Here is a 26,574-nt window from a genome sequence, read left to right on the forward strand (position 1 = left end):
CCAGAGCTTCACTCAATTGCTTTGTTGTCACTACTTCAGAGAGGCCTGGTGTGGGGCCTTCAGACTGTTCCACTTCATTGCCCCCTGGATTTGCCTTTGGTGAACTAGATAGGAGACCCCATCCTAATCAAAGGAACAAATGCAAAACTTCTTTATATAAATAAATTATTAATATAAAAGCCTGAGAAAATCACTAATAAAAAAGTAACACAAGTTGCAAAAATAATTCTAAGATAATATTAGGCATGAAACTGAACAAAATTAGTTGTAACAGAATCAAAAACCAAGACTCAAGAAGCAGTTTTCAAGCATAACAAACTTTTTACATTCTCCAAACCATGGTATAGGATTATTCACCTGATATGTCAGAATATTCCTCTGCATTGAATGTTAATTCATTTTCTGTGGGTAAGTTCACAAATGCTTTCATTGCTGGGAAATAAGCTATATGGCCGTTACTGACTTGCCTTAACAAAGTTTCCAAATACCTAAAAAGAAAAGTAAATTTATAGCTCAGAGAAACTGTTCAATTCAGAACTTATCGTGGCATACGTCCTGCACATAATTCCTAGTTGAATAGTATGAATGAGTGCTTATCTAGAAAAATATTTTTTCTCTACACAGTTCATTATCTAAAACAAAACAAAAATTATAGATTTTCTTACCAATTTGTGTATAGACTTGTAATGGTTGGCTCTCCATGACTGTCCAAATGTTGTGTTTGTTGAAGAAGAACATTATTAAATACTCTTGTAATATCAATCTGAACATAGTTTTCTATTGACTGGAGTACAGTCATATATGCTCTTACACTTGTTAGAAGCTCTGATGGTTTTGCAATTTCTTGTGTGGCTTGATTATACATTGTCATCCCAACAATTGATCTAGGGAAAGAAAGAAACGAATCATAAAACAGATCTTATTTTTTCATTTATGTAAATAATCTATTAACCTACTGGTATCTAATATTAAATGAGCAATAAAATTAAACTTCAAAGTAATTTTTTACAAAGCCAAAAATTATTGTCATTTATCATCGTAAGAAACATTTTACAAAAAAATACTAAATATTTAAACCCTAAAATGAAATGGCAATACAAATAATTAAAAACAGCCTAAGAACGTAAGTAACATAAACATTATAGAGGTTTAAAAATTACTTAACATGGCAAGTTGTCTACAGCAAGGACAATGAGTTTTTCAGGCCACAGTCTGAATTAATTTGAAACTTTTGTCAGACATATTTTAGGTTTTATGTAGATTAACAACAACTCTCATGTTTAATAACCATTACAACTTCACAAATTTAAAAAGCTAAGGCTCATGACACAAACTAAAAGATGTCACTTTGTTTACAAGTAGTCTGTCTAGAGGATTCAACCACAAATAAGCATGATTTAACACTCGCATAACGTACTGTAGGGACAGGCAAGGCAGCATATGAATGTTACTGTTCTTTAATCACTGACAAAACATTAAAATACAGAAACTGAAAGGGCTTGAAGGAAACACAAATTTGATCTTTTTCTACAATGGCAATTTCACTTAAAAGTTCTCTTGAGTACTATATCTGTAGATTTTAGACTATTTGTAGAGATAAATCTTTAAAAACAGCAAACAAATCCCATGCTAGAAATAAGTCAAGCAGAATGGACTCAAAATGAAAACTGCTACCCTTGCACATTATCTAATTCCTAAGGCTGAGCTCACATGATCAGCAAAATCAGCCCCCTAATACTTGACAAGCTATTTATTCTGCCTAAAAATCTTCCCCAGGTGAACAGTTTCCCTCACTTTGTCCCTGATCACTAAGTAGAGGGCAAGTAGAAAGAATATTTATTTTTGCGTAATTACAGACCAGACTCTTCACAAATGGAAAACAAGGGAGCTGTAAACTGTTAGTACAGTATAAACACAAATATGTCAATGATCACAGAAACTTTCAGCAAAAATTTGTTTTATAAATTCCTTTTAAGACTTTCAAGAAAAAAATTGTCAACACTGTCTTTAACAGGTGCGTAACTTCACAAAAAAATTAAACAATATTTAAATTGAAGACTATCATAAACAGGAACATTTGAAAAAGGACCTTATAAATCCTGATTAGAACTGAGTTTTCAACAGAGTAGAATTCCACAAACCTAACAGCATATCTTTGAATTTAGAATAGATGAGTTCACCCAGCCCTGAGATTTTTAAATATTTGATTGTGACCAATTTATTCCAAGATATGTAGCATGACCAATACCACAACTTGGTATAAATACAAACACGTAACTAAAGTTTAACAAAGCAATTCTCCACACTTGCTCTACCCAATGCACGGATTTTCTATTTCTTTTTCCTCCCTTCCCTCGCTCTTCTAGTAATTATACTGACTTATGGCCTTGGTGAGTTGCCACCTGCAAGCTCAGGTACACTAACTTGCTCCATTCTTCTCATTGTTCATACAAGGAAACTAAGAGAGATAACTCATTTCCCAGTATTACGAATCAGTAAGAGTAGGAGTTATGAATTGTGATTGGATGGACCCCAAGCCTCATACAGTCATAGAGAGAATGAATCTCGTGTTTGTCACTGGTCCGTTGTCTAGTGCTGGGATTGGTGATGTGAGTGCTGCACCTGCCTGGGGGCGGGTAACCTGTATACAAGATAAAGGAGGGAAGGAGGTGTGTTTTTCTCTTTTTGCCTTTTTGCTCATCACTTGCAGCTGCCATGGATCGCTGCCCCTTAGCCACACCACCCTGCCTTGGGGCCAGTGGAATATGGACTGAAACCTCCAAAAACTTCCTTAATTTTGAGTGTCAGGTATTTTGTCTCAGCAATGAGAGAAAAATAACCAAGACAGTAGGTATGGGATGAAAATCAGGGTAATTCCAACAACTCTGTTTACTATTCTTTATGCTTCCCAATTCATTATTCTTTATCTTATACATTTCTACTAATACTTTTACTCATTCAAAAAATGCTATACAGATATCAACAATATATTAAACTCTGAACTGATAAACAAAAACATTTATATCCTTACTTAGTAAAGCGGATTTCCAGATGAGAAGTCAAATATTCTCGTGGAGTAAAGGTATGTTCCCATACCACCATGTTTGGTACATAATTTATAGAGAAACATAACTCAGAAAGTGCAGTGTGCAATTTATCAAGGCTGAAAAAAAAACCAGGAAATAAAAATTTGACACTTCACCATACATAGTATGAATTTAATTTTATAAATATACCAAGACCTTACTGATAATAATTTTTATTTTCGTCTCCTGCAAACTGACAAAGTTTGAATTTTTTACTAGTATAAATAACTTAGAAAAAGTTTCAGAAAATAGGACCAATTATTTATTTCTACATTCTGCTAACAACTATAGTGAGTTCGTGTATAATACGAAAAAACTTACTCTGTACTCCAAGACCATCATTTCCAGTTGTTGGTATGTTAGGGAGAAGCAAAGTTGTTTATAAATTGGCAGTGGCTTGTTTAACTTATGAAATTAAAAAAGTAGGAAACTGAAACACAAAGCATCTACCCAATTATTGTCCACTTACCTGTTCCTCCCCTTCAAACAAGTCAACACAGAGTCTGGAATGTGCTACCTAATCTGGTATTTCTGTTTTGAAAAAATGGTATCAGGTGTATCCTAATGTACCATTACATACTAAAATAAAAGTCTGCTACCTGATTTGAAGTAAATTAGAAACTATAGCTTGCTTGTAGTAGGCCTCAAAAAATTTTCAGAGAGATTTTTTTTTGGGCTTTAATATTTAATATGTCAAGACAAAAATGTAACCTACCAAATATTCTTTCTAAAACTGAAAATCCTCTTTTAACCTATTTAGAATTAAATAAGCACTAGAAGATTAATCAATTTCATAAATTAAAAAAAAAAGGCTGGGAAATAAAGAATATACAATTACTACCATTTTCTTAGCACTATATATCATAGAAAAGATGGGAAAATCTCTGCCAGAATAGAAAGACAATCAATGAAAGCAGGTGGCTTACTTGGTCACTACCAGCCTGTTTTTCCTCATGCTCTCAACGCCCGGCTTTTCTCTTTCAGGCTCTCCTTTCTTACCAGTCTGCTTTTTTGACTTCTTATTCACTGCTTGGCTGATGGTTTTGGCACAATGCTTAGGCAGCAACTAAATTTAGGTAAGAATGAAATCTTACATTACACAAATTACTCTGAAGCACAACTATTCAAACCAATTTAAGCTGGATCCAGACCATGTAACAGATAACACTAAGACTAGACAGAGATGTAAGTGGGGCAGAGCTCACCTCTAACCTGGAAGGCCACACAGCCCAGGAGGAAACAGAAACAGATACATTTTGTGTGAACACATACTTCAGAGAAGAGACACTACCAAGGCAGTAGAGCTGCTACCTAAAGGACAGGTTAAAAACACACCAAGCAAGCAAGCAAGACGAGAGGCCATCTGCTAGGACTAAACAGCCCATGAAAGAACTATGCAAAAACACAATCGCTGACAGCCTGGTGAGAGATAGGAGGATGTGGCGCAAAAAGTACAGTCAAGTACAAAGGTTTTGCTGTCCAGGGAGCCTGGAATGCCAAGTGAAAAGGTGTATTCTTAAACTAAGGCAATTCTAAAGACTGTGACAATCTTTAAAAACAGAAGAACAGCATGAGGAGAGATTTTTCTAAGACTCTAACAATAAGAGAAAAAAACACTTAAACATGAAAAACTGTAGTAAGGACAACCAGGTAAGAAGTAAAAAAGAGGTATGGAATAAATACAACAAAAAACAAAAATAGCCGTTGAGATAGAACTATAAGATAAAATTACCAGGCTTTGGTAACTTAGACGTAACACAAAGAAAACAATCAAAGTTAACACAAAGGTTTGCATCTGACATACTGTTAATATCACTATTTAAAAAAAGGAACAAGTGGGGAATTAAATTTGAAAAGTACCAAACATATCAGGTAAATAACAAATGAGAAAGAACATTTATAAACAGAAGGAACAAACAAGAAATGAGAACATTTCCAAGCAGAAAGAATACTAGTTGTACTGTACCACACAGTAGACAGGCTTCATGTGGTTGCTATATACTTAAAATGTTCCTAGTCCAAATTTAGTTGTTTAAGTGCAAAACACACACCAAATTTTCAAAGATTAGATATAAAACAATGTAATATATTTAGTAGTAATATGACTGCATGCTAAAATAACAGTATTTTGAATACGTTGAATTAAATCAAGATTGAACCAAGGTGCCTGGCAAGCATGAAATCAATCCCCAAAAGCCCCCACCAAAAAAAAGAAGAAGAAAAGAAATAAAAGATTGAAACCCCCTACCCCCACCCTTTGGTGTAATGTTAGGTTACCCAGGCTGGATGAAAACTTGTGATCCTCCTGTCTCAGCCTCCCAGAATGCTGGTATTACCAGACTAAGGCAACCAAGCACCACCAAGCCCAGCTCCTTTTTTATATTTTTAACACAGCTGCTATAAAATTTTAAGTTATATATGTAGTACACATAATGTTTTCACTGGACAGTGCTGGCCATAGAAAAGTCATACACAAATGGTAACTAAACTCACAAAAGCAAGCTACATACTAAAAAGAAATGTGTAAGAAATTATACTGCATTTGTGTTGTGAAAAAGGAGTTCATCAAACAAAATGAAAAAATTTAAGGAAATGTTTAAGAATATTAAAAACGTTGAGCATGGTAGTGCACACCTGTAATCCCAACACTCAAGAGGCCGAGGCAAGAGAACCTCTGTGAGTTTGAGCCAACCTGGACTACAAAGTGACTCCAGGCCATATATTGCAACCATCAACAAAATAATGAAATCAGCTGATTATCCTACCAAGACTAAGGCAACTAGACATTAAGGTTTGGCCTCCTGGTGAAAGAATAAACACTGCATACAGACTTGCCAAAAATTTTACATCTTCAAGAAACTCTACTTGCTAATGAAGTCTCAGCAAAAGTATTTGGTGAAAGTTTGAGAATTAAAAAAAAAAGCAGAATAACAGTTATAGCTCATTTTCTCATGTTCTCATACAAAAATTTCCTATCTGTAAGAAAAATTTAAATTATTACCTGGTCACTAAGAGTACACTGTTCTGTGCAAATATCAGTGATGAGATTCCGAGCTTGTTTGGCCATTTCATCCAGGAACATATTACATAAGGAAAGACTGCGATCTCCAATATGGTGTCGCTTTAAAGCAAAATGATGACAACAACAATAGTTACAAGAAAGCGGTCCGAATTCAAACATTTAAAAAAAACAGAAAATTAGGTTGAAGTCCTATTCTGTAATAAAGAGTACGAATAATTATAGATTTATCTTTGTAACTAACCTACTATATTATATTTGTACACAATATAAAATACAAAGTACTAAAGTGATTATAAAAGAAATGTATTAGGAGAAATCTTCAAAGATCAGTACTTCCTTAATGTAAATACTATGCAGACATTTTTCATATTTTACTAAGTCTTAAACTCAGTTATTTAACATTAAATATGCACAAAATAAATTTAAATTGCTTCCCATTACTTCAGTTTAAAATTTACATAAATTTTGATGCAAAAATTCTTCAGCAAATAAGTAGAAAAAACTGCTCAAATATTCAAATAAAAGCATTGGAAACAAAGTCAATAAAATAATTCACAAGACAAGGATAAATGGAAAACTGCATATATATAACGCTGTAAATTTCTGCACTACCTATTTACAATACTTTACAAAAGAGAGAAACACTTTCTAAACTAGAAGTGTTAAATATTCTTTCCCAGCAGTCCAGAATTCCATAACAAACACAAAAGTACAGAATCTCTATGTTATGTTGTTGAAATGAATGTCAAGATAAAATATAAAAATAGTGACAAAATAACTGTTTCTAGGTCTATCATGATGCTCTGCATTTTATTTCAAATGACTTTTATAACCTTAATAGGAACCCAAGTCAAAAGGATTTGCAGTCAAATACAACTAAATACTTATCTATTTTCTACTGGACCTAAGAACCTAAGGCTTCTTAATGTAAGTCTCTAATACTTGTCCTGTATCTCTGGATGCAGTGAACAGATTTTAGAAGCACACAGCACAATTACAGACCACTTAGGAGACTAGAAGAACAATCTAAGTGAAAGACGTGATCTGTTTAGGGTACGGCTGCACCTGCATATGCACAGATGGCACACACACAAAGTCAACCAACCACAGATTGAAAAGATTAATTTAAAAAATGCATGTGTATTGAACATGTATGGACTTTTTTTCTATATCATTATTTCCCAAACAATACAGAATAATTATGTAGGACTTACACTTTTGGGCATTACAAATAATCAAGGTAATTTAAAGTATAGGGGAGGATATACATGGGTTATATGTGGATACAACAACATTTAAGAAAAAAAAAAAAAGACCTATGCATCTGTGATTTTGGTCTCCGGGGAGCTGTCCTTGAACCGATCCTATGGAAACTAAGGAATTATTATATGCAAAGAGGTATGCAAGTGCTCTCCTGGCAACCTATAACCTAAGCAATCTTGATGTACACTGTGGAAAGATTCACTCAGTCTAAATGAGACCTCTTCCATCATTTTACGAACTTACTCTGTGGTGAGAACATGAAAAACTTTTATTCCTTTAGTAATTTAAAAATATACATTACTATTAACTGTATTGCCATTCAGTGTAATATAGGTTACTAAGACATTTTTCTAGTCAAACTGAAACTTTGTACCCTCTGATACCGACTGTATTTTTGATATTTGGAATCAATAAAACTACTTAGATCAGTTTAATTTCTTAGTAATTGTATATATCTGTATATATGTATGTCTAGTCTCATAAAGATCAGCAAATCTAGATTTTACTTAACATATTTATTATATTAACAATGGAATTTTTGATGTTTTTTGCTCAGTAACCCACTACTTAATTTTCAAGCCTCTTACAGTTGATGACAAAAATATACAATTACTATTTATCTTTATCATTAATATCACCATTTATTCTAAAAAACTTAGTTATTTTATCATATAGATATACATTATCAGATATATTTTATCTTATGCCTTTATCCACATCTACTCAAGCATTTTTTTCTGATTCTCAATAGAAATACTTTAAGTGGGAATTAAATTTGGTAATTTGTAAACATTTGGTTGGCTGTAAGTTTGATCTAGCTATTTTGCATACCATATACATCACAGTACTACACTGAGATTACCTCTTCTGGACATAGTTCATGTGTACAACTCATAAAATGAGTGCAAAGTAGAGGAAAAGCAATTGAATATCTTGACTGAGAGGGTAATTCCAAACACTGCTGAAACATCTTCTCAAAAGCGCGACTATAAAAACTGCAGTAGGAAACAAATTAAAAATCAGAATCACAATTTGTAGAGTTAGTTTATACTACAAATGAAAAATTTCTGACGCAAGGGACAAGATCCTATGGTTAATCTACTTCAAGTAAGTGAAAATTATGAACTGGTTGCATTTATTCTCATAAAAATAGTTAGGTTCCCAAAAAAGTATCTTTTACATGACAACAATCATTTCAAAATAATACAAATATTATTTGTATGATATTAACATATACTTAAAAACCTAAACAGAAGAAAAACCATGGCTATTGAACATTTATGAAAATACGATATTCTAATTTTACACCATCAAATTTCAAAGATAACAGTATCAATTGTAAGAAATGCCATTTTAAGTATAATTTGGAAACAATTATAGCAATCAGATGCTATCTATTGCTGTCAGAAGCACACAGCACATCTATCAGATGCTGTCAATTTAGCAATCAGATGCTATCAATTATAAATTACATTAAAATTTAAGATATGTTAACTCTAAGTGCAAAAAATAAGTTGATAAAACTGTGTGTCACGGTAGTAAGAAAAAACAGCAAGCATGTCTATTTTAGATGTGGCATACAAATCAATGTCTGCGAAAATATGGATAAAAATTAATATAACTGAAAGCTGTATATTTTAAATATTATTCAAAGTGCTTCTAGTTGTGAGAAAGGGGAGAGGAATTACTAAATGTTGCATCATTTTGCAATAGGAATGTTTCTACAGCTAAAAAATACTTAACTTCAAAATGTTCTATTTTCTTTCAAGAGTCAGTTATGGGGCAGGTAATACAAAGCTCCAAATAATCTTAAAATTCTTCTAATTTTCTCAGCATAAGTATTGCTGTGTTTTATGAGTTCTTTATGAGGTACGTTTTTCTATTCTAGATTTCTTTAATGCTACTACTAGCAATTCTTTTAAAATCATTTTTAAATCGCTGTTCAAATCACTGTGGAATGAATTATTTTCCAAAAAAAGAAAAAAAGAGTAAAACGGGTAAAAGGGTAAAAAAGAAAAGGGTAAAATGGAAAGACTTCATTCAATATCTAGACACTACCACCACTTTTTAAATACATTATATGCTAGACAGGAAGGAAACAAAAACATAAGCTTCTGTCACAGACATTTCTGGTCAAAGAAAGGAAGAGGAAGTGAACAGCACTCAGCAGAATAAAAAAGAAAATGACTGAAACAAGAGTGAAGCAAACTGTGAAAGGTGACAACCACATCATCGTATTAATACTTAATTTACCACCCAAGTGAGTCATTAGATATTTAATTTTCACCACATACTCTGACCCCAACCCACAATGTTTCCCTCTTAGTATACTCATGCAAAAAAGGGTCCTTGCTTTGCAATTTCAGGCGACCTCGAACTATGTCAATCTTCCTATTCAATCTTGTGAGTGCTGGGATTACATGACTGTGTCACCATGCTCAGCTGGGAAGAATTATTCTTACAGAGAATAAAATTAGACATAAAATCCAAACTTGATAAATTTCTTTTTGTTGGCAAGTTTTTGTAAAAGCCCACTTCCCATTTTTCTGGGGGTTTTCTTGTTGCTGTTTTGTTTTTGGAGACAGGGTCTCACCGTGTGGTTCCAGGCTGGTCCTGAGTCACTATGTAACCCAGGCTGGCCTTTAACTCCCAGCAATCCTCCTGCCTCGGCCTATGGAGCTGGGATTACAGGTTGCTCTACCATGCCTGGGACCTCTTTAACAGCCTATTATGGAAACACATTAAAGAGTCTGCTAACACAAAAACGTGTCTTTTTGTCAGGCATGGTGGCACATGCCTGTAATTCTAGCACTAAGAGCATTCTGGCATTAAGGGTTTGAGGGTAGCCTGGATACATAGTGAGTTCAAGGCAAGATCCTAGAGAGAGAGAAAGGGAGAAGTGGGGAAAGGATAACAAAAAGAAATACATCTTCAAATACTAAAAATTTCAAATCCAGATTTAAGGAAAATTACAACATACCAAAATATGGAGAGATCTGAGGTTTCCACCAACATTTCCACCAACGAATCTACCATTTTTGTATGAAAGATTATTGTATTCATCATCTTTCCAAGTTCTCGGTGATCCGCAAGGCCAAGTGAAGCCTTAGAAACACTAGTATATGCCTACAAAAATACAACGAAACTAAAGCGGTTTACAGAGATGCATGATTTCAAACATCATTCTATTAGAGGTGAAATAATACACTACTAAAAATACTGAAACTATTTTGATGTTGTATCAGAAACATTTTTAATTGTAATGAAATTTCTATCAAGAATTTCTTCAAATAAACTTGAATACTAATGTCTATAAAACAAAATCTAATACATAGGTCTTTCATCTTCAGTTCCAAATAAGCCGAAGTTACAGTATCAAAAATGTGATGTTAACTTTAACAAAAGAAATTTTCAATGTTTCAAAAAACAAACAAAAACCTATAAATACTAGATGAAAGTATAGCGAGGTTTTCAATTACACTGAATCAATAAAAACCAAACAGTATAATTTATTGTATTAGTTCAATAAATTCTATAAAAGCACCAAAACAGTTAAAAAGAAAAGAAAGAAAAAAGAGGAGGAAAAGGAAAAAATTGGGTTAGGCAAAAAGGTGCTAGAACCTAACTAAAATCAGCAAGGAAGGTTGAGAGGAAATATATTCCTTAAATTGGATACCAAAACACAGAAGGAATCATGAGGTCAGAGAATGTGATTACAAGAGGTTCCTGCACAATAACAAGTACTCAGTATAGCCTGATTTTGAATGCAAACAAGGTAAAGAAAATGATGAAAAATGAGACTCAACCAGCCTACATTCAATAATTTGAATTTTTTGGTGCACTGAGGGTTCTGCACTAGAGCCAGGTTTTAACAACACGGCACCATATGGGGGTGGGATTGGGAGATATAGCTAAGAGGGGAAAAGGAGGCATTCTGTCAGAAGGCCCCGCTGGCAGTAAATGTGACAAGACTGGATGGCCCGACCTAGAGTGGAAGTAGTTTAACAGAATTTAATCTGGGAAATGACAAATGTGATGTGATGCTGCCCAGAGTTCTAGCTGTGGAGACACTCCTTATTGGGTCTCAGGGACTCCTACATGTATTGCTGAATATGTAAGAACACAAGGCCTGAAACATTCATTCCCTGGGCTGCTTGTAGAGGCTGTATTTGCAGCTATCAAACCTGAGTGATGAAGCAGAGTTTTCCTTGGAACAAAAGCAAGCATATTTGATGACAGAACAGAAAGTCCCTAAAGCCAGTGCTCCTTAGCTATCACACAACTCCACTGCATAACAGCGCTCATCTGCGCTTCCCTGTACCACCTGCCCAGACCCAGGAACAGGGAAATGCAGTGTGGCTAAGCTGATGCTCATGCTGCTTCCTGTGCTGTAACTCAGTTCCAGTCTCTGCCCCCGGAGCACCATGATTTCTACTAATATTCTTAAAACAGTAAGAAACTAACTGTCGTGCTGTAAGACAAAAAATCAAATCTCAAACTCAACAGTAAGGGGACTAAGTGGATGATGTTACCATCAGTGAGAGAGCAACATCAGAGAGAAAACAGTTACACACTTTGTCTGTCTGTCTGACGAGAAAGGGAAAGGAATGAGGAATAATAAGGACAGTAATCCAACATCAAGATGTACTCTGCAGATTTATGACAAACAGATCCTAGATTTCTCTTTGACCATTTTTTTGTTTTGGCTTTGCTTTTGCTTTTTTTTTGAGACAAGGTCTTGCTATGCAATTCAGGCAGGTCTTGAACTCACTCTAATGTTCCTGCCTCAGTTTCACAAGTGCTGGGATTACAGCATGCGCCTCCATACCCAGCTTTTAACCAGCTTTAGAGTATAAAGATGAATCATTTATTGCCTTGAGTCAAATAAAAACCTTCACATTTGCTATTTATTTTAAAAACTTAAGAGTTTTTTAAAAATTAATTTTATTGGTAAATTTCAGATACACATAATGACTACATTCATCCTAGGGAATGTACATAAAATACTTTAATTCTTTTTCTTCAATTCCCTTCTCTTCCTTAATTATAAAAGATTGGTTTCCATTAAAAACTTAGAATTTAAATACCAATGTGAAAACAAATCAAAAAGAAATGACACAATGAGGTAATCTGATTTTAAAAATCCATCTGAAATGTAGCCCATCAACTGGAAAGTGAAACACATCTCTTTATCACCCCTCACTTACTGTTGCCATTTTCCTGTACAAGCTATTTTTATTTTAGAAGTTTGTCTTTTATTTTTAACATCTTTTATGCCTTCTTGAGTTTTACACAAACCCTCAAAGCACAGAATTTCTCCCCTTATCCTCTTCCCACGCTTACTAGAAACATTTAAAGGAAAACACAGTCTCTTGTCAAGCCTCCAATACAAAGAGGCTTCAATTTCAAAGGTTCTAAAAACTACATGACAATTATGTACTATATCAAAAAAAAACATTTTGTGTTGTCACCTTAAAACACTGAATCAAGATAAGGGAGTGACAGCGATTTTGATTTCTAAATATTATTAAAATTATAATCTATTTTATCCAAAATTGTATTGGCTTAAATAAAAGTACACTTAAGTGTACGTAAGTATTTATTAACTGTACAAAATGCTTCTTTTACAGTTAGTGGTATAAAGTAAATCTTTTCAATAAGTATTCAATAACTTATATAGTCCTGCTATAAAACTTTGGTAACTAAAGTATTCAGTAATAAAACAGAACAATGAAAAGTTATTCTTACCTGTAACCTAAACCAATCTAATCTCATTCCTCTAAAATCAAATACTTCTCCATCTTCAACTGCAATAGTGAAAAAAAAAAGATTTAAAGCAAATTAATGTTTTCATAAATCTATAATATTGTAAATGTGAGCTAAGAAAATTCTATTTTTGGGTATATAAGCAAAATAAAACACCGGTGACTCAAATATGTATAATCATATTTACATCAGTGTTATCCATAATAGCCAAATGTGGTAGCAATTTAAACGTCCTTTGACAGATAAAATATAGCATATGATCATAACAGACTTTTAGTCAATTTTTAAAACAAAAATAATTCTGACACATGGCACAATATGGCTGAACCTTGAGGACATTCTACCTAGTGAGATAAACAGTCATGGAGCCAGGCATGGTGGTAGGCACCTGAGGCCCAAGTTACCTGGGACTATGAGGCAAAAAGGTAACTTCAGTACTAGTTAGAGGCCAGCCTGGACAGCAGAGCAAAACCCTGTATGACAGGCAGACAAAACAAGAAATAGGCCAGTCACCTAAGGTTGAGCTGTCTGGCTGGGTGTGGTAGTACACACCTGTGATTTCAGGACTTGAGAGGCTGAGGAGGAGGATCACTGTGAGTTCAAGGGCAACATGAACTACAGTAGCAAGCTACTGTCTCAAAAAACCAACAACAAAAAAAATGAAGCTATTGGGCTCCACAGATACAGGGCAATTATAGCAATCAAATTCCTTGGAAGGAAAGGAAAATAGTGGCTCCCACGGGCTGGGGTAAGAGGAAAACGGGAGTGTTGTAAAAACTGGCCAGAGCTTTAGTTTTTCAAGACAGAAAACTTCTGGAGATTTTATGAACAAGCAATATGTCCTGCTGAGGACACAGAAAAAAATACATAATTCTACATTGTTGGTGTGAACATAAAACTCATACTACCACAAAGGAAATCACTATGGAGATTCCTCAAAAAAACAGAACTAGGGCTGGGGATTTAGCTCAATGGTATAAATGCCTGCCTGTCAAGCATAAGGTCGAGTTCAATCCCGGTACCAAAACAAAAACCAGAACTAGTAACTGCATTCGACTGGCTGTTCTCCTTATACCTTCCCAAAAGTTAAAGACATACCACAGTGATACATGCATACCCATGTTTATAACAGCACAATTCCTAACACTTAAAGCCTGGAACTAGCCTATGTATCCAACAGACGAGTGGATAAAGGAAATGTACGTATGTGCAATGCAGCACGACTCTGCCATAAAAGATAAATTTGAGTCATTTGAAGGAAATGGTTGTACTGAGACCATGTTAAGTGAAATAAACCAGACAAAAAAAGCTTAAATATCAGATAACTGTCCTTATATGAGAAACTCAAACATATAATTTTAAAAAAGGGTGGGGGAGACAACAAAAAGCAGGGCAATACAACCTTTGCAAATAGGAAGGGGAATGCAGAGATGGAGGGAGGGGAAAGAAAATACAAAGCAGTAAGATATGTGAAGTATGTGCACCTGCCCCCTATGATGAATGCAGATGTTACGTGTACAAATGAAAATTTTAAGAACATGAGTACACCTAAACTATACACTCAAAAGTGGTTAAGATGGTAAATTTTACATTATATATACTTTACAATCAAAACACAAAAATTAAAAAATTTCAGAGCTGAACAGTAAAACACTTCTCAAATCCTATAATGAAGTAGACTTCTTTCCTAGATTGTTTGATTCTCAATGTGCTTATATATCTATTTGAAGGAACAGTATAAAATTTGACAGATCTTACAGATAGAAACTTTGGGCGGGATGCTAAAACCCCAAAGAATGACTCCATGTAAACAAATGTCACCACTCAAGATCATAGGAGTTTCATCACTTAAAAGTAGTAAGTATAAAGACTGATTATAACAAATACTTACATATTTAATTCTCCTTCTGTTTAAAGACCATAAAACTAGAACATCATATCAATCTCCTAAATGAATGTTTAAATAATGGACAGATAATTTAGTTACGACCCATCAACTTTTGGATTGAGAGACCTGAGCTCAAATTCCAATTCTTATTTAATGGCTCTTAAAGCTTGAATGAATTATGGCAAATAACTGACGGGTGTATTTTCAAACCTTTTATTTCCAAATCTATCAAATAAAAAAATGAGGTAGATTAAAGGGATAAGGTATTTAACAGTGGTAGTGAATCTCTGGTATGTGTGTCCTAACAGGAACACAGAGCTCTGCTGGGACAAGAGCCAAGTGTCTTGAGCTGCTTTTTCTAGAGTAAAACCTCAGTATTCAGGTTTAAATGCAGTGTTGGCACTTTGCCATAAATAGGTGGGTTTTAGATTGCAGTTTGCGCACCTGTCTCTAAAAGGTTCACCATCACTGATCTACAAATTATCTTGCACAAACTAAACAATTTGTGCACAGTATTTAGCATTGTTATAGGTATGCCTGGTCCAAATATATACTTCATTACATCAGTACGTGCTTATTTTTTATTCTAAATGCCTTTTTCTCTTAAATAAGAAATATGATAAAATTCTTAATATTTTTGTAAACATCTCACACGTATTTTGGAAAACTCTGCTTCAAAGAAAACAAAGTCAAGACAAGAGAACAGACAAATACATCAAAAAGTAAGATATGTGATTCTACAGAAGTCAACTGTTAAATTTTCTCCTTAATAGTAAACTCTGAAAATCTCATTAGAAGAAATCATGTCTTTAATTTCTAAAAAGACTTACCTTGCTTTACACTTAGGGAAGTCATAGTGTTAACAAAGGAGGACATGATGATTGATTCATCTTCAGGACAAACAGAAAGATTCTGGAAAACAAAAGGTCACATTAAGGACATTAGTTGGAAAACAATTTTAGGTACATCAACTAGTGGATAAGTAAAAAACCTGGTACATCTATCGGATGGTGTATTGTTCAGCAATCAAAAGGAATGAAGGACAGAGTTACAGCTCCATGGGGCAGTGTTTCCCTAGCAGGCACTGAGCTCTGGCTGTAACCCTGTGCCCGAAAGTGCAAAAACCAGGCAAGAGGGAGGAAATGTTTATATATACCACATCATGAATCTCAAAACTAAAGTGAAAGAAAAAAAAATTACAGTATGAAGTGTGTGATTCTATCTATGTGATAAATTGTCTTAAAGGCAAAACTAGTTACAGAAAATCAATCATCATTAGGGGTATGTAACAGAATGTACTATAGAAGTATGCAAGCAAACTTTTACAGGTGTTTGAAATGTTCTGCGTTTTTAATGTGACAGTGGGACAGCAAAAATCATATGAATGCACACAACTGCCAAAATTTGTATATTTCAACCTCCAGTACTGCAAACCAGAAAAACAAAATAAATATTTAATAAATGGAACCTAAAATAAGTGCTTATAAAATCCATTTTTAACGAAGTGGATGCTGAGTTACAAGGAATACACACAAAAATAATTTTCAAAACATTATGATCTACACAATATGGCCATGTCACTGAACTATACACTTACATGGCTAAATGCTAAGTTCTGTTACATATACTTTACCATAATAAAAAAAACTAACCTTAAAATTATATAAACAAGTTTGTAATAGTCTAAATGTATATCCTAACAAAAGATTAAAGCTATAGTTTATGATTATACTTTGCAACTGAAGAAAGTGATAAACAGCTCAGACTTGGGACTGGGAATTTAGCTCAGCAGCATAAGCGCCTGCCTTACAAGCAGGCAGTCGTGAGTTCGATCCCCGGTACCAATAAAAAGGAAAAAGAAAAAAAAAAGCTCAGACTTGAGATAAGACAGGTTTGGATACTGGCTCTATTCCTTATGAACTGTGTAATATTAAGAAAATTACATAGGCCTTTTTCTTCAACAAACAATTATGAATGTAATTACACTAACAGAGTTATTATATGGATACAGTAAGATATACGAGTAAGTCGAACAACTTGAGTATCAGGGTAACATAAATTCTTGCTGTTAATACTTCTATTAACATCAGAATCACAAAAAATAGGGCTGGGGATTTAGCTCAGTGGCTTAGGTGCCTGCCTGGCAAATGAAGGTCGTGAGTTTGATCCCCGTACCAAAAATAAAAAAAAAAAAAAAAGAGAAACAGAAAGAATCACAAAAAATGTTAAGAATATTCTCAGTACTGGTAAACTGCACTTCGTATAAACAATTTGCATTTTTGCTTTCCTTGTTTGACCATATGCTAATATAAATAATAAATAATAACCACAGCCTCTGGTTTGTCTATTCATAAATAAAGGTGTTAATACTCTATAGAGAATATCACCCGTTTTTTTGTGGCGCCCCCCTCCCCAGCCTTTTTTGGGTAATTCTAGAAAGGAGTTGTCTGAGCACCATCTAGTGGATATAAGAAGTACATGTGTTTTAAGAAAACCAGTAACTATAGAGGATTTTAATATAAATTTCACTGCTTTTTCATTTGTACTATTTATTGGCTTAAAGTAGTTTTAGACATCTCTGATTTTATAAAATGGAGCAAAATACTATTTCCTTACAGTTTATCTGGAATAAAAATAAAGGAAATTTACATGAAAGTAAGTCAGCAAAAATCATAAATGTTTTTAAAAGCTGAAACTAATAAGCAATAAAGAAAACTCGAAATTAAAATTAGGGTATTTAAATTAGAATATCTAGATGAAACCTTTACTTATTGGGTATCTTCTAACACACTATGAAAAACTTTTTTTCTACTTTTCCTCCACTGCTTAATTACCAGATTTACTGTCTCTGGCATCTCGATCTCCACAACCAATGTCAAATTCCAGCTCTCATCAGGTCTCATTAGCTAGGAACAGCAATTTTCTTGTTTCTGGACTTTTTGCATCTTCCCTTGGCCTCCAGAAATCCATTATCTATACCAATGCGGAGTGATCCTTCTGAATAGTAAACCTGTCTTATGCCTAACCTCCTCCTCCTTCCCAGGTCTCACTGAGCTTTCCACATTACCTGCACAACAGCTATCATACTAGACTATGACCAACTGGTTTGCGTCTGTAGAAAATAATCTCTTTGACAGTTTAAGACCATGACTTACTTATACTTGTATTTCTAGTGCTCAACATATGACAAATTCTTTTTAATTTTTGGCAGCACTTGGGATTAAACCCAGGAACTTTGCAATGAACTACATCGGCAGCCCTTTTATTTCTTACTTTTTATATTGAGACAGGGTCTCATTTAATTGTGAAGTTGCCTAGGCTGGGTTTGAACTTGTGATCCTTCTACTTCAGGATCCCAGAATACTGACATTACAAGCATGTGCCATCACACCTCACTATAGGTGAATTTTATAAATGTTTACTGAACAAACAAATTTACTACTAAAAAGGCAGAAAAGAAAAAAAAAAAAACATGAAATGCTTTTTACCTGCACGAGTTCATTAAGGACAACAGCATCGAAGCCAGAAAGGTACTGCACGTAATACCTCTGCATTACAGGCCCGTATTTCCTTACATGTGCTCTAAGTTCTTCCATGTAAAATATTAGTTCAGCAATGTGCCTTTTTAACAAGTGAAGAAAAATATTTCGAAAATAAATTTTTATGAAACAAAACATTAAATGCTTTTTATATTACTTCTAGAACTTTTTCTTGGAGCACTGTTTTATATTTAGTCTTGATTTCTTTTTAAATTATTTCTTATGAATAAAGAAATCAAGGAAAGGGAAAGGAAGCTAAGAATAAAAGCTGACTAAAGAAATCCAAAGGGAAAATAAAGTTTGGATATCTTATTACATCATTAACAAATCAGAGATGAAAAGAATTACTGGAAGTAAAATGTTTCTTTATGCTGTTATTTCTCTCTTCATTGTCAAACTCTTATTGAGAGACTGAGATTAAAAAGAGAAGACATTTCAAATGACATACTGGGTTGCAACTATACTCTATAAGAATTCTTACTTAAGTGGTTTGTGTAGTAAGTAATTTTGAAAAATAAGTTCATAGAAAATACTGGGCATACTAAGAAAATAAGTTTTATCACCACCTACTGTACCATGGAGAAAACATTAAAATCCCCAATTTCAAGTTAATTGTCTTTACATTCTAATTTCTATCATCTAAAGATATATTACAAATATTCCTGTTACACAAAGTATGAAGAAACCCAAAAAAAGTAGAAATGTAAGTTCTCAGACTTCACAGTCTATAAATCAGAACAAAACATGATTTCCTATTGCACTAACTTACTTATCTATAAAGTCATCTGCACTCTTCTTTGGCATGTTATCTGCATGACGAAGTAGCCAGATAATTTCATCTCGGGCAAAAGATAATGCCATAAAAACAAAAAGTGCCTATTAAAAAAAAGAACAATGTTATTTATACTCAAAGAATGAAAACAAATTCTATTCATTATCTTTCTCTAAGTAAAAAGTTGTTAGCAAAATTGAAAGTATTAAATTTGAAAGAGAAAAAGATTAACATGGGATGACAGAAGAGAACTTGGAGATATATATGAGAGAACACACAGTGTAAGAAGTGAGAACAATGCACGTAAGTATGACATGTAAGTGTCAATATAGCTAAGTCACTCTTGGATAAATGTAAAAATCCTATGCAGTCTTCAGAAAATTCCTTGCAAGAGAAATGTTTTAAAATATTCTCATATGGTACACTTATAGAAATCAGAATTAAGTTAATTACCTTGGGACCAAGCAAACCAGGTTGATCAGAGAGGACAGTAGCCAACTCCTTCAGTGCAGACCTTAAGAACTTGCGTCTTTCTCTGTGCATTGAGCCACTAGAGGGAGAGATGCCATTATAGTTTAATCTGTTTCTATTAAAATTACCATTGGTAATTAAAGTAGTCTGGTATATTAGGGTAACTTCTAAAAATTTATTTTGAAAGCAGAACCTCCTATAAACATAATTTTCTACTCTGTGTTACTTTTTTAACCATTTATTGTTGCTTTTCACCAACTTTAAAGACCAATTAATCCTTGAAGAAGCATCTCCCAATATTCAGTTGTCTATTTCTGGATTAATTATGTATTTTTACCATATAGTTTAGCACTTTATAAAGTGAACTTCAAAGTCACTGAAGACAATCAATGACTTACTATATACATCTCTGTCACTTCCACATGAAAAGAAATACAATGTAATAAACACCTGATTATCTATAGTCTTCATTAAGCATATTCCTATTAAGTATATGAAACTGACCAAACAAAAGTCAGCTCAAAAACAAAAATGGGGAAAGAAAAGGACAATTATATTCTTATCCTAGTTATTTTAAAATCTAAATGCAAATTAGAACTTACCTTCATATATTAACAGAAGGAAAAAACCATAAACTGTTCTGTTTTTCAGTTCCTCATAACACACAAAATATACATTACTCCAAGTGGTAGAGTGGTGCACCTGCAATCAATCCCAGCACTCTGGGACAGCGAGCAGCAGTACAAAAAGCTACACAACTTACAGGTATGGTGAGCACTGCGGCCAATAAGACAGAATACCCAGAACAATATCCTTTCATTGCATGGTACTTCCTAAAAGCGTTTTATCAGTACTTCAACACTGTTTGAAGTCTGCACTAATTTAAGTTACTAGACTTAGTGGTAATACATTATTTCTCCCTGACTGAAACCTTCCCTCTTCTGTATTTTGCACATCATTAATTTGTACTCCAACAAAATAATGCTAAGAAATCTACTTTATGAAAAATACCATAGATAAAATAGTACTTACGCATGCGACACAGCTGCTTCCTTGCATTCTCTTATGTCATTAATACGTTTATTGTAGCTATGTGTAAAGAAAAAAAAAAAAGAACCATGTCAATGTTAACTTAATAAACAGTCAAAATGAGTAAAATACTAAAAGTCAATTTAAAATATATTATTATCAACAACAAATAATTTGCCCTTAAACAGAATTGCTGGAAGAAGTCTACCCACATTTTTTCTTAGCACCTTAGTACCTAAGTCAAGACTTCTCAGAAAAAATAATCTCGTATTACATTAATTCCAGCAATAAAATTTCACCATGTAGACTTTTATTTTTTTAAATCTGTTTCTTCCTTAGTCCTATGGATGTTAAAATCTGATTTTTAATTGAGAGTGATTTTTAAGAACTTAAAGTAATGACAAAACTATCACTTCTGACTTTTTAAGCAAGGCTATCCATAAGCAAGGCTTTTTTCAAATTAAAAAACAACAAAATCATTTAATTAAAAGAAACAAAATAGGTACCAGTGAGTAATTTCATGAATATTAGCTATAAAAACTCTAAATTCCCAAATATTAAAAAAGAAAAAAACTGGCTATCACAGTTCATACCAAAATGAATTCCAACTTAAATATGTAAGTACTTTTAAGATTAATGTCTTCTTTGAGCAAATGTTGAAAACATATTAAATCTCTACAGTTAGTAAGTTTTTATATTTGTGGCTTGACCATGATCATCTACATTTTTAAGTTACACTGACCTCACCAAACACTAAAACCCCTCAACTTTAAGTATAGATTCCTAAATGATAACGTATTAAAAAACAGTAATAAAAGTCAACTAGCTTTGTGGTACCAATTAATATACATAGCTTCACCCAGTATACACACGACTACCCAGTTTTAAATGTTTACATGTATTTAAGTATGATTCCATAATAAGGTGACAAATGTAACATGACAAAATACAAGTTTCATTATTTTTAATAAATAAGAGTATTTAAGACTATTTAAAAAAGAATATTCCACCATATAAAACAACAGATGAAAAGCATATAGGATAAGGTTCCTCATATTTTGATTGACAACTTGCAAGAGAAAATCACAACTATCTACACCAACATAGGTCAGTGGTCACAGAAGAAAAGAACAGGGGGCAGGGGAACTGAAGGAGAGGGCAAATCAGAAAGAGGATAAAACAAGTTTCGAGGGATGACGAAAATCTTCTATGGCAGACAGTGGTCATACAGGAAAGAGCATCACCAATTAATGATGGTGATTTCTTTTTAAATTATTTCTTATGAATAAAGATAAATAAATAAATAAATTTTAGAGACTTGTTTGCTTTCCCCGGAATGACTGAAAATAAATCATTTGGGATATCTTAAGGACGTATGATTTCCTATGTATAGTAGCCCGACTTCCACAATTACTTTCATAAACCTAGTGAAAATGTTTTGTGTCAAATACTTTCTGTTAAGTAACACTTAAAATTATCTATAATTCAATGTATGATTTACATTTCTTCCTTCTCTAGAACACATGCATTAAAAGGAAAAGAGCTCTAGATTTTTTTAATCTGTGAAGTTATCTATAAAAATACTATTACCAACATTAGGATAGTTTTTAAAAACTTGCTGAAACCAGAGTAGAGAATACAAGGTAACATCTTTCTGCAAGATGTGTCTATTTCTCTATACGTAAAACCTCAGTAAAGATACTTCCCTTACCACTTTTCTCCAAAAAAGATAAATAATGGAAAATATCATACCCTCTTATGTTTACAAATAAATCTTCCGCAGCTTTGTGAATGTGGAAAACTTCATCCCGGAAAAGGGAAAGGCAAGAGCTACTCTGAAGAGCCAGCTTCCAAAGGTTCAGAGCTGTGGTGTCAGTATTTAGGATCCCATGGCACAAAATAAAGCCAACTTAAAAAAAAAAAAAAAAGTAAATATAAAAGTAAAAGTATTCCACATCAAGTTCTTTTGGTTACAGAATAGGTTTTTAAGATTGACAAACAACTAAAATCAGTAATCGACTTTTTAACGGACAAATAATTTTATATAAATGATGAATAACAGTATTTTTATTTCCCAATTATAGTTTTCTGTATTCTGCAAAATCACTTCTAACAAAAAAGGCAAAATGTCACTTCTGGATTATGAATGAGGTTAATTTTAATAAAAATTATTTTTAAGTACATTTAAAAATAATTTCAAACAAATGATAAGCAACTACTAATATAATCATGCCAGCTATTAAAATAACTGAAAAATAAAGCTAACCTACTTATCTAAGTCATCAGAATAAATGATAGACATCAGAATAACGCATCTCACATTTTCTTTTCTGAAGTCTTTTCACACGTACAATCTCACATGACTATCCTGTATAGTAAACAAGATAGGTAGTACTCTTTTACAGTTGAAGAAGTGAAGCTTCAATCACTTATCTAAGATTATAGTATTAAAGTAACACCTAGAACTTAACCCTTAATGATCAATATCCTTCCAATACATTAAGCTACTTTCTATTATAAGAATTCTAAATTTTTAACCTTTTGTTATCCAGTATGGAAATCACACACAAATGTATAATCCCACATATGCTTGTTAATATCTACAGTAGCCTTCTATACTAACATCTCATCTTCCAGTCATTCAACATTTACTCACTGTCCGCTATGTACATATACATACACATTCACATATACATAGAAAAGTTCTGCACTGGGCCAGTTACACACTAATCTTATTTTCTGAGAGATTTCCCTGTGATTCTCAAGAATTCCATTTTTTAAGCTACTGAATATTTTACCTTTGCTACTATTTAAATACAACTAGTCATTTGTCTTTTTATTCTCAGCTCAATCTTCCTTTAAACAGGCCAGTGCACAAGCAAGATAAGTCTTTAAGAAGGCATATATAGTAGAGTAATAAATACTGAAGTATATTTAACTTCCTTGACTTTCTTGAAATACAAAAAAACATTGTTCATCGACAGGATCCCATAAATGCAAGCCAATTATTTGGTCTGGTAATATTATAAAAGCAATAAACCTCAGGCAAAAAAATATAACAGATACTCAAATAATAAAATATTTTTGCCTTGTGTAACTTCCTGCTCTAATTTACAGTAAAACTCATTTAACTTAGTATCTTCTACCTCTTGGTATAGTTCCTTAGTTTCTGCAGGGGACTGGTTCAAGGACACTTCTACAGGTGCCAAAATTCATAGATGCTCAAATCCCTTACATAACAGAGTATTTGCAGACACCTACAGACATCTCTTGTGTTACTTTAAATCATCTCTTGAATAAAATTTTTATACTGTATTGTTTGGGGAATAGTAAGAAAAAAGTCTGTATGTACACAGTACAGACACAACTTACTTTCAAGTATTTTCAACCTGTAAATGACTCAATCCCTGGATGTAGAACCCATGCATACAGAAGGACGACTGACTGTACTACAACATACAAAATATCACTAAATATCACTAATTGTTACTGACATTAAAAAGTTTCTCGGAAAAGTTTATCAATCATAGGTAACTTTTTAAGATAACAGCTTATAAGTGAAACATACTCATTTACAATAGGCTTAAAAAGACAAAATAGAGACTGTGTATACTTTAAATACATTAATTCTTCTCTACCCAAGTGTGAATGAAAGGCTAAAAAGATATTTTTTAAAACAAACAAACAAAAATGTTAACAAAACAGAATATCAAGACTAGACAAGGAAGCTGGATTAAATCTGTGAAGACAGAAAATAAATACATCTGGATTATCAATTTTAAAAAAAGGAATCAGCATTCCAAGTTCCAGAGATAAACAGAGATCTTTCTCAAGGAGTCACCTAATTCCAACTAAGAGCAAGAGTAGACTAAAAAGAACACAGTACAATTGGTATTCTAGCTGCATTTCTACTAGATCTTCAGCATAGTCCGCCTACTATAAATCTTGGCAACAGTAATCTAGAGCAGTGATTCTCTAACTTCATCTTGCATCAGAATCATCTACTGGTTTATTAAATCACAGATTACTGATGCTATAGGTCTTGGATGGGAATTAAGATTACATTACATATCTGAGAGGTTTGTGGATGCTGCTGCTAGTCCAGGGACCATACTATGAACTAATCAAGAGCAAAAAGATAAGAGTACCTTCAGAAGAAAAAGCCCTGGTGTGAGTTTGAGATAACTCTTATCCTCTATATTAGCTCTAGTCAATGTTCCATTCTAAGAAAACAGCACAACTCGAGAGAGTAAATATTCCATACTTTCACAAATGTGGTTACCCTGAATCTGAATGTCCTGTCTATGCCTACATATTCTCAATTAGGGTAGCCAGTTTCCTAATTCCTCTTCTGCTCATTACACAAAACCTTGCAATCCGTATTCTCATTTAAGGTAAAGACTGGACAGAAACTACCCACACAATGCAAAAGGTTATCCATGACAGCTAACTCAACTAATGAAGCAAAAACAAAGAATCACCACACACTGAAGTAAAATCAGTACTTAGTTAACTGATATATTTTGCTTATTTTTAATTAAATAACCCAAACCCAGATCAAAATAAAAAAAAATCCCAAGTCCAGTTAAGGTAAAAAATAATATACTTAATAAATGACCAAGGGCAGCTAAAATATGCAACAAATCACTTCTTAATACACTAAAACCCATGCTACTCAAAGTGCCAGTTAAGTATACAAAGTATTTAGAAATTTTCATAAAATGGATGATTTCTAAGTAGAAATCTAGTATCTAGTTGTCAAATTAAGCTGAAATCTAGTAATCAAAACTATGATCTTTTATTTTGTCTTTGTTTACTACTTTACTCTTCTGAGAATTTTAGTGATTCACATTATTTTACTAAAATATCAATCAAAAAAAATGAAGAAAAACCAGTCCTTCACCATAAATGGAGAAACACTACAATGAAAGAAAAATCAAATTCTTATAACCAGTTAATAAATCAAGAAATAAAGTACTATAAAAACTAAAAGACACAAACTATTCAAAATGATTCCTCTATGGCAGTAAGCTTAGGGATAGGAAAGGAAATTAAACTATATAATAGCAAATCTCACTCTGTATTATACCTGTGTATCTACTTTCCCTATAATTTGTGAGTTCCACAGGTACGGAAAATACTAATTTTATCCCTTATCTATCTAGCAAACTGCCAAATATATAACTCGTTAGAGGTACTAAAGTAAATTAAAACCAAAAACCTTAAATGAATAGATTTGGTATTTTTAAAAACATCACAAAAATCCCCACAGGAATTTAGTGTTGAAAGTTATATTCAAAAGACAATATAAATGATTCATGAACCTTACTTAAGGTAGGGTAGGTTGTTAACTGGCTTTGTGACTGGCTAGCTGTGTAGCCTAAGCTTTAGATTCCTCATCTGTAATAGAGGTTTAACATATAGCATAGTACAAAAACAGAATTAATACATGTTATCTGTTATTTTTCTCTAATTAATCTGAGAAGTAACCCCAACTAACCCATTTTACTTACAGATAATCCATTTCTCCATCGCATCCAAAGACAGATATTCACAAGGCATCTGAAAATATACACACATTTCTGGTTAAAAGAATTTTCTTTAAAATTGCATACTGAATCATCATCTTCATCCTAAGGATTTGGGAGGGGGAATCAGTACCAAAAACTGAACCAAGAGCAGTCACAATGACCTGCATCCCCCAACTTTTTACATTTTAAGACAGGGCTTTGCTAAGA

The 26,574-nt window shown here is 33.2% G+C and overlaps 1 protein-coding gene across 6 annotated transcripts in view; it reads right to left on the reverse strand.

Annotated features, from left to right (window-relative positions):
• Positions 1–26,574, reverse strand: part of Nckap1 (NCK associated protein 1) — an 82,929-nt gene that overhangs the window by 20,734 nt on the left and 35,621 nt on the right. For all 6 annotated transcript variants that reach the window (XM_023561129.2, XM_013142387.3, XM_063259406.1 and 3 more), the window contains 15 exons: positions 26,350–26,398; positions 22,589–22,745; positions 20,840–20,896; positions 19,790–19,886; positions 19,334–19,440; positions 18,514–18,646; positions 15,856–15,937; positions 13,120–13,178; positions 10,352–10,497; positions 8,234–8,366; positions 6,088–6,207; positions 4,013–4,152; positions 3,032–3,163; positions 666–884; positions 358–488 (listed from right to left, as the gene is read on the reverse strand). In XM_023561129.2, the coding sequence (XP_023416897.1) occupies positions 358–488; positions 666–884; positions 3,032–3,163; positions 4,013–4,152; positions 6,088–6,207; positions 8,234–8,366; positions 10,352–10,497; positions 13,120–13,178; positions 15,856–15,937; positions 18,514–18,646; positions 19,334–19,440; positions 19,790–19,886; positions 20,840–20,896; positions 22,589–22,745; positions 26,350–26,398 (1,762 nt within the window). The remainder of the gene's footprint in view (positions 1–357; positions 489–665; positions 885–3,031; positions 3,164–4,012; positions 4,153–6,087; positions 6,208–8,233; positions 8,367–10,351; positions 10,498–13,119; positions 13,179–15,855; positions 15,938–18,513; positions 18,647–19,333; positions 19,441–19,789; positions 19,887–20,839; positions 20,897–22,588; positions 22,746–26,349; positions 26,399–26,574) is intronic.

Source organism: Cavia porcellus, unplaced genomic scaffold, assembly GCF_034190915.1.
Source record: "Cavia porcellus strain 051 isolate PalLab524CR breed Dunkin Hartley unplaced genomic scaffold, mCavPor4.1 scaffold_12, whole genome shotgun sequence".
In the NCBI taxonomy this organism is placed as follows: domain Eukaryota; kingdom Metazoa; phylum Chordata; class Mammalia; order Rodentia; family Caviidae; genus Cavia; species Cavia porcellus.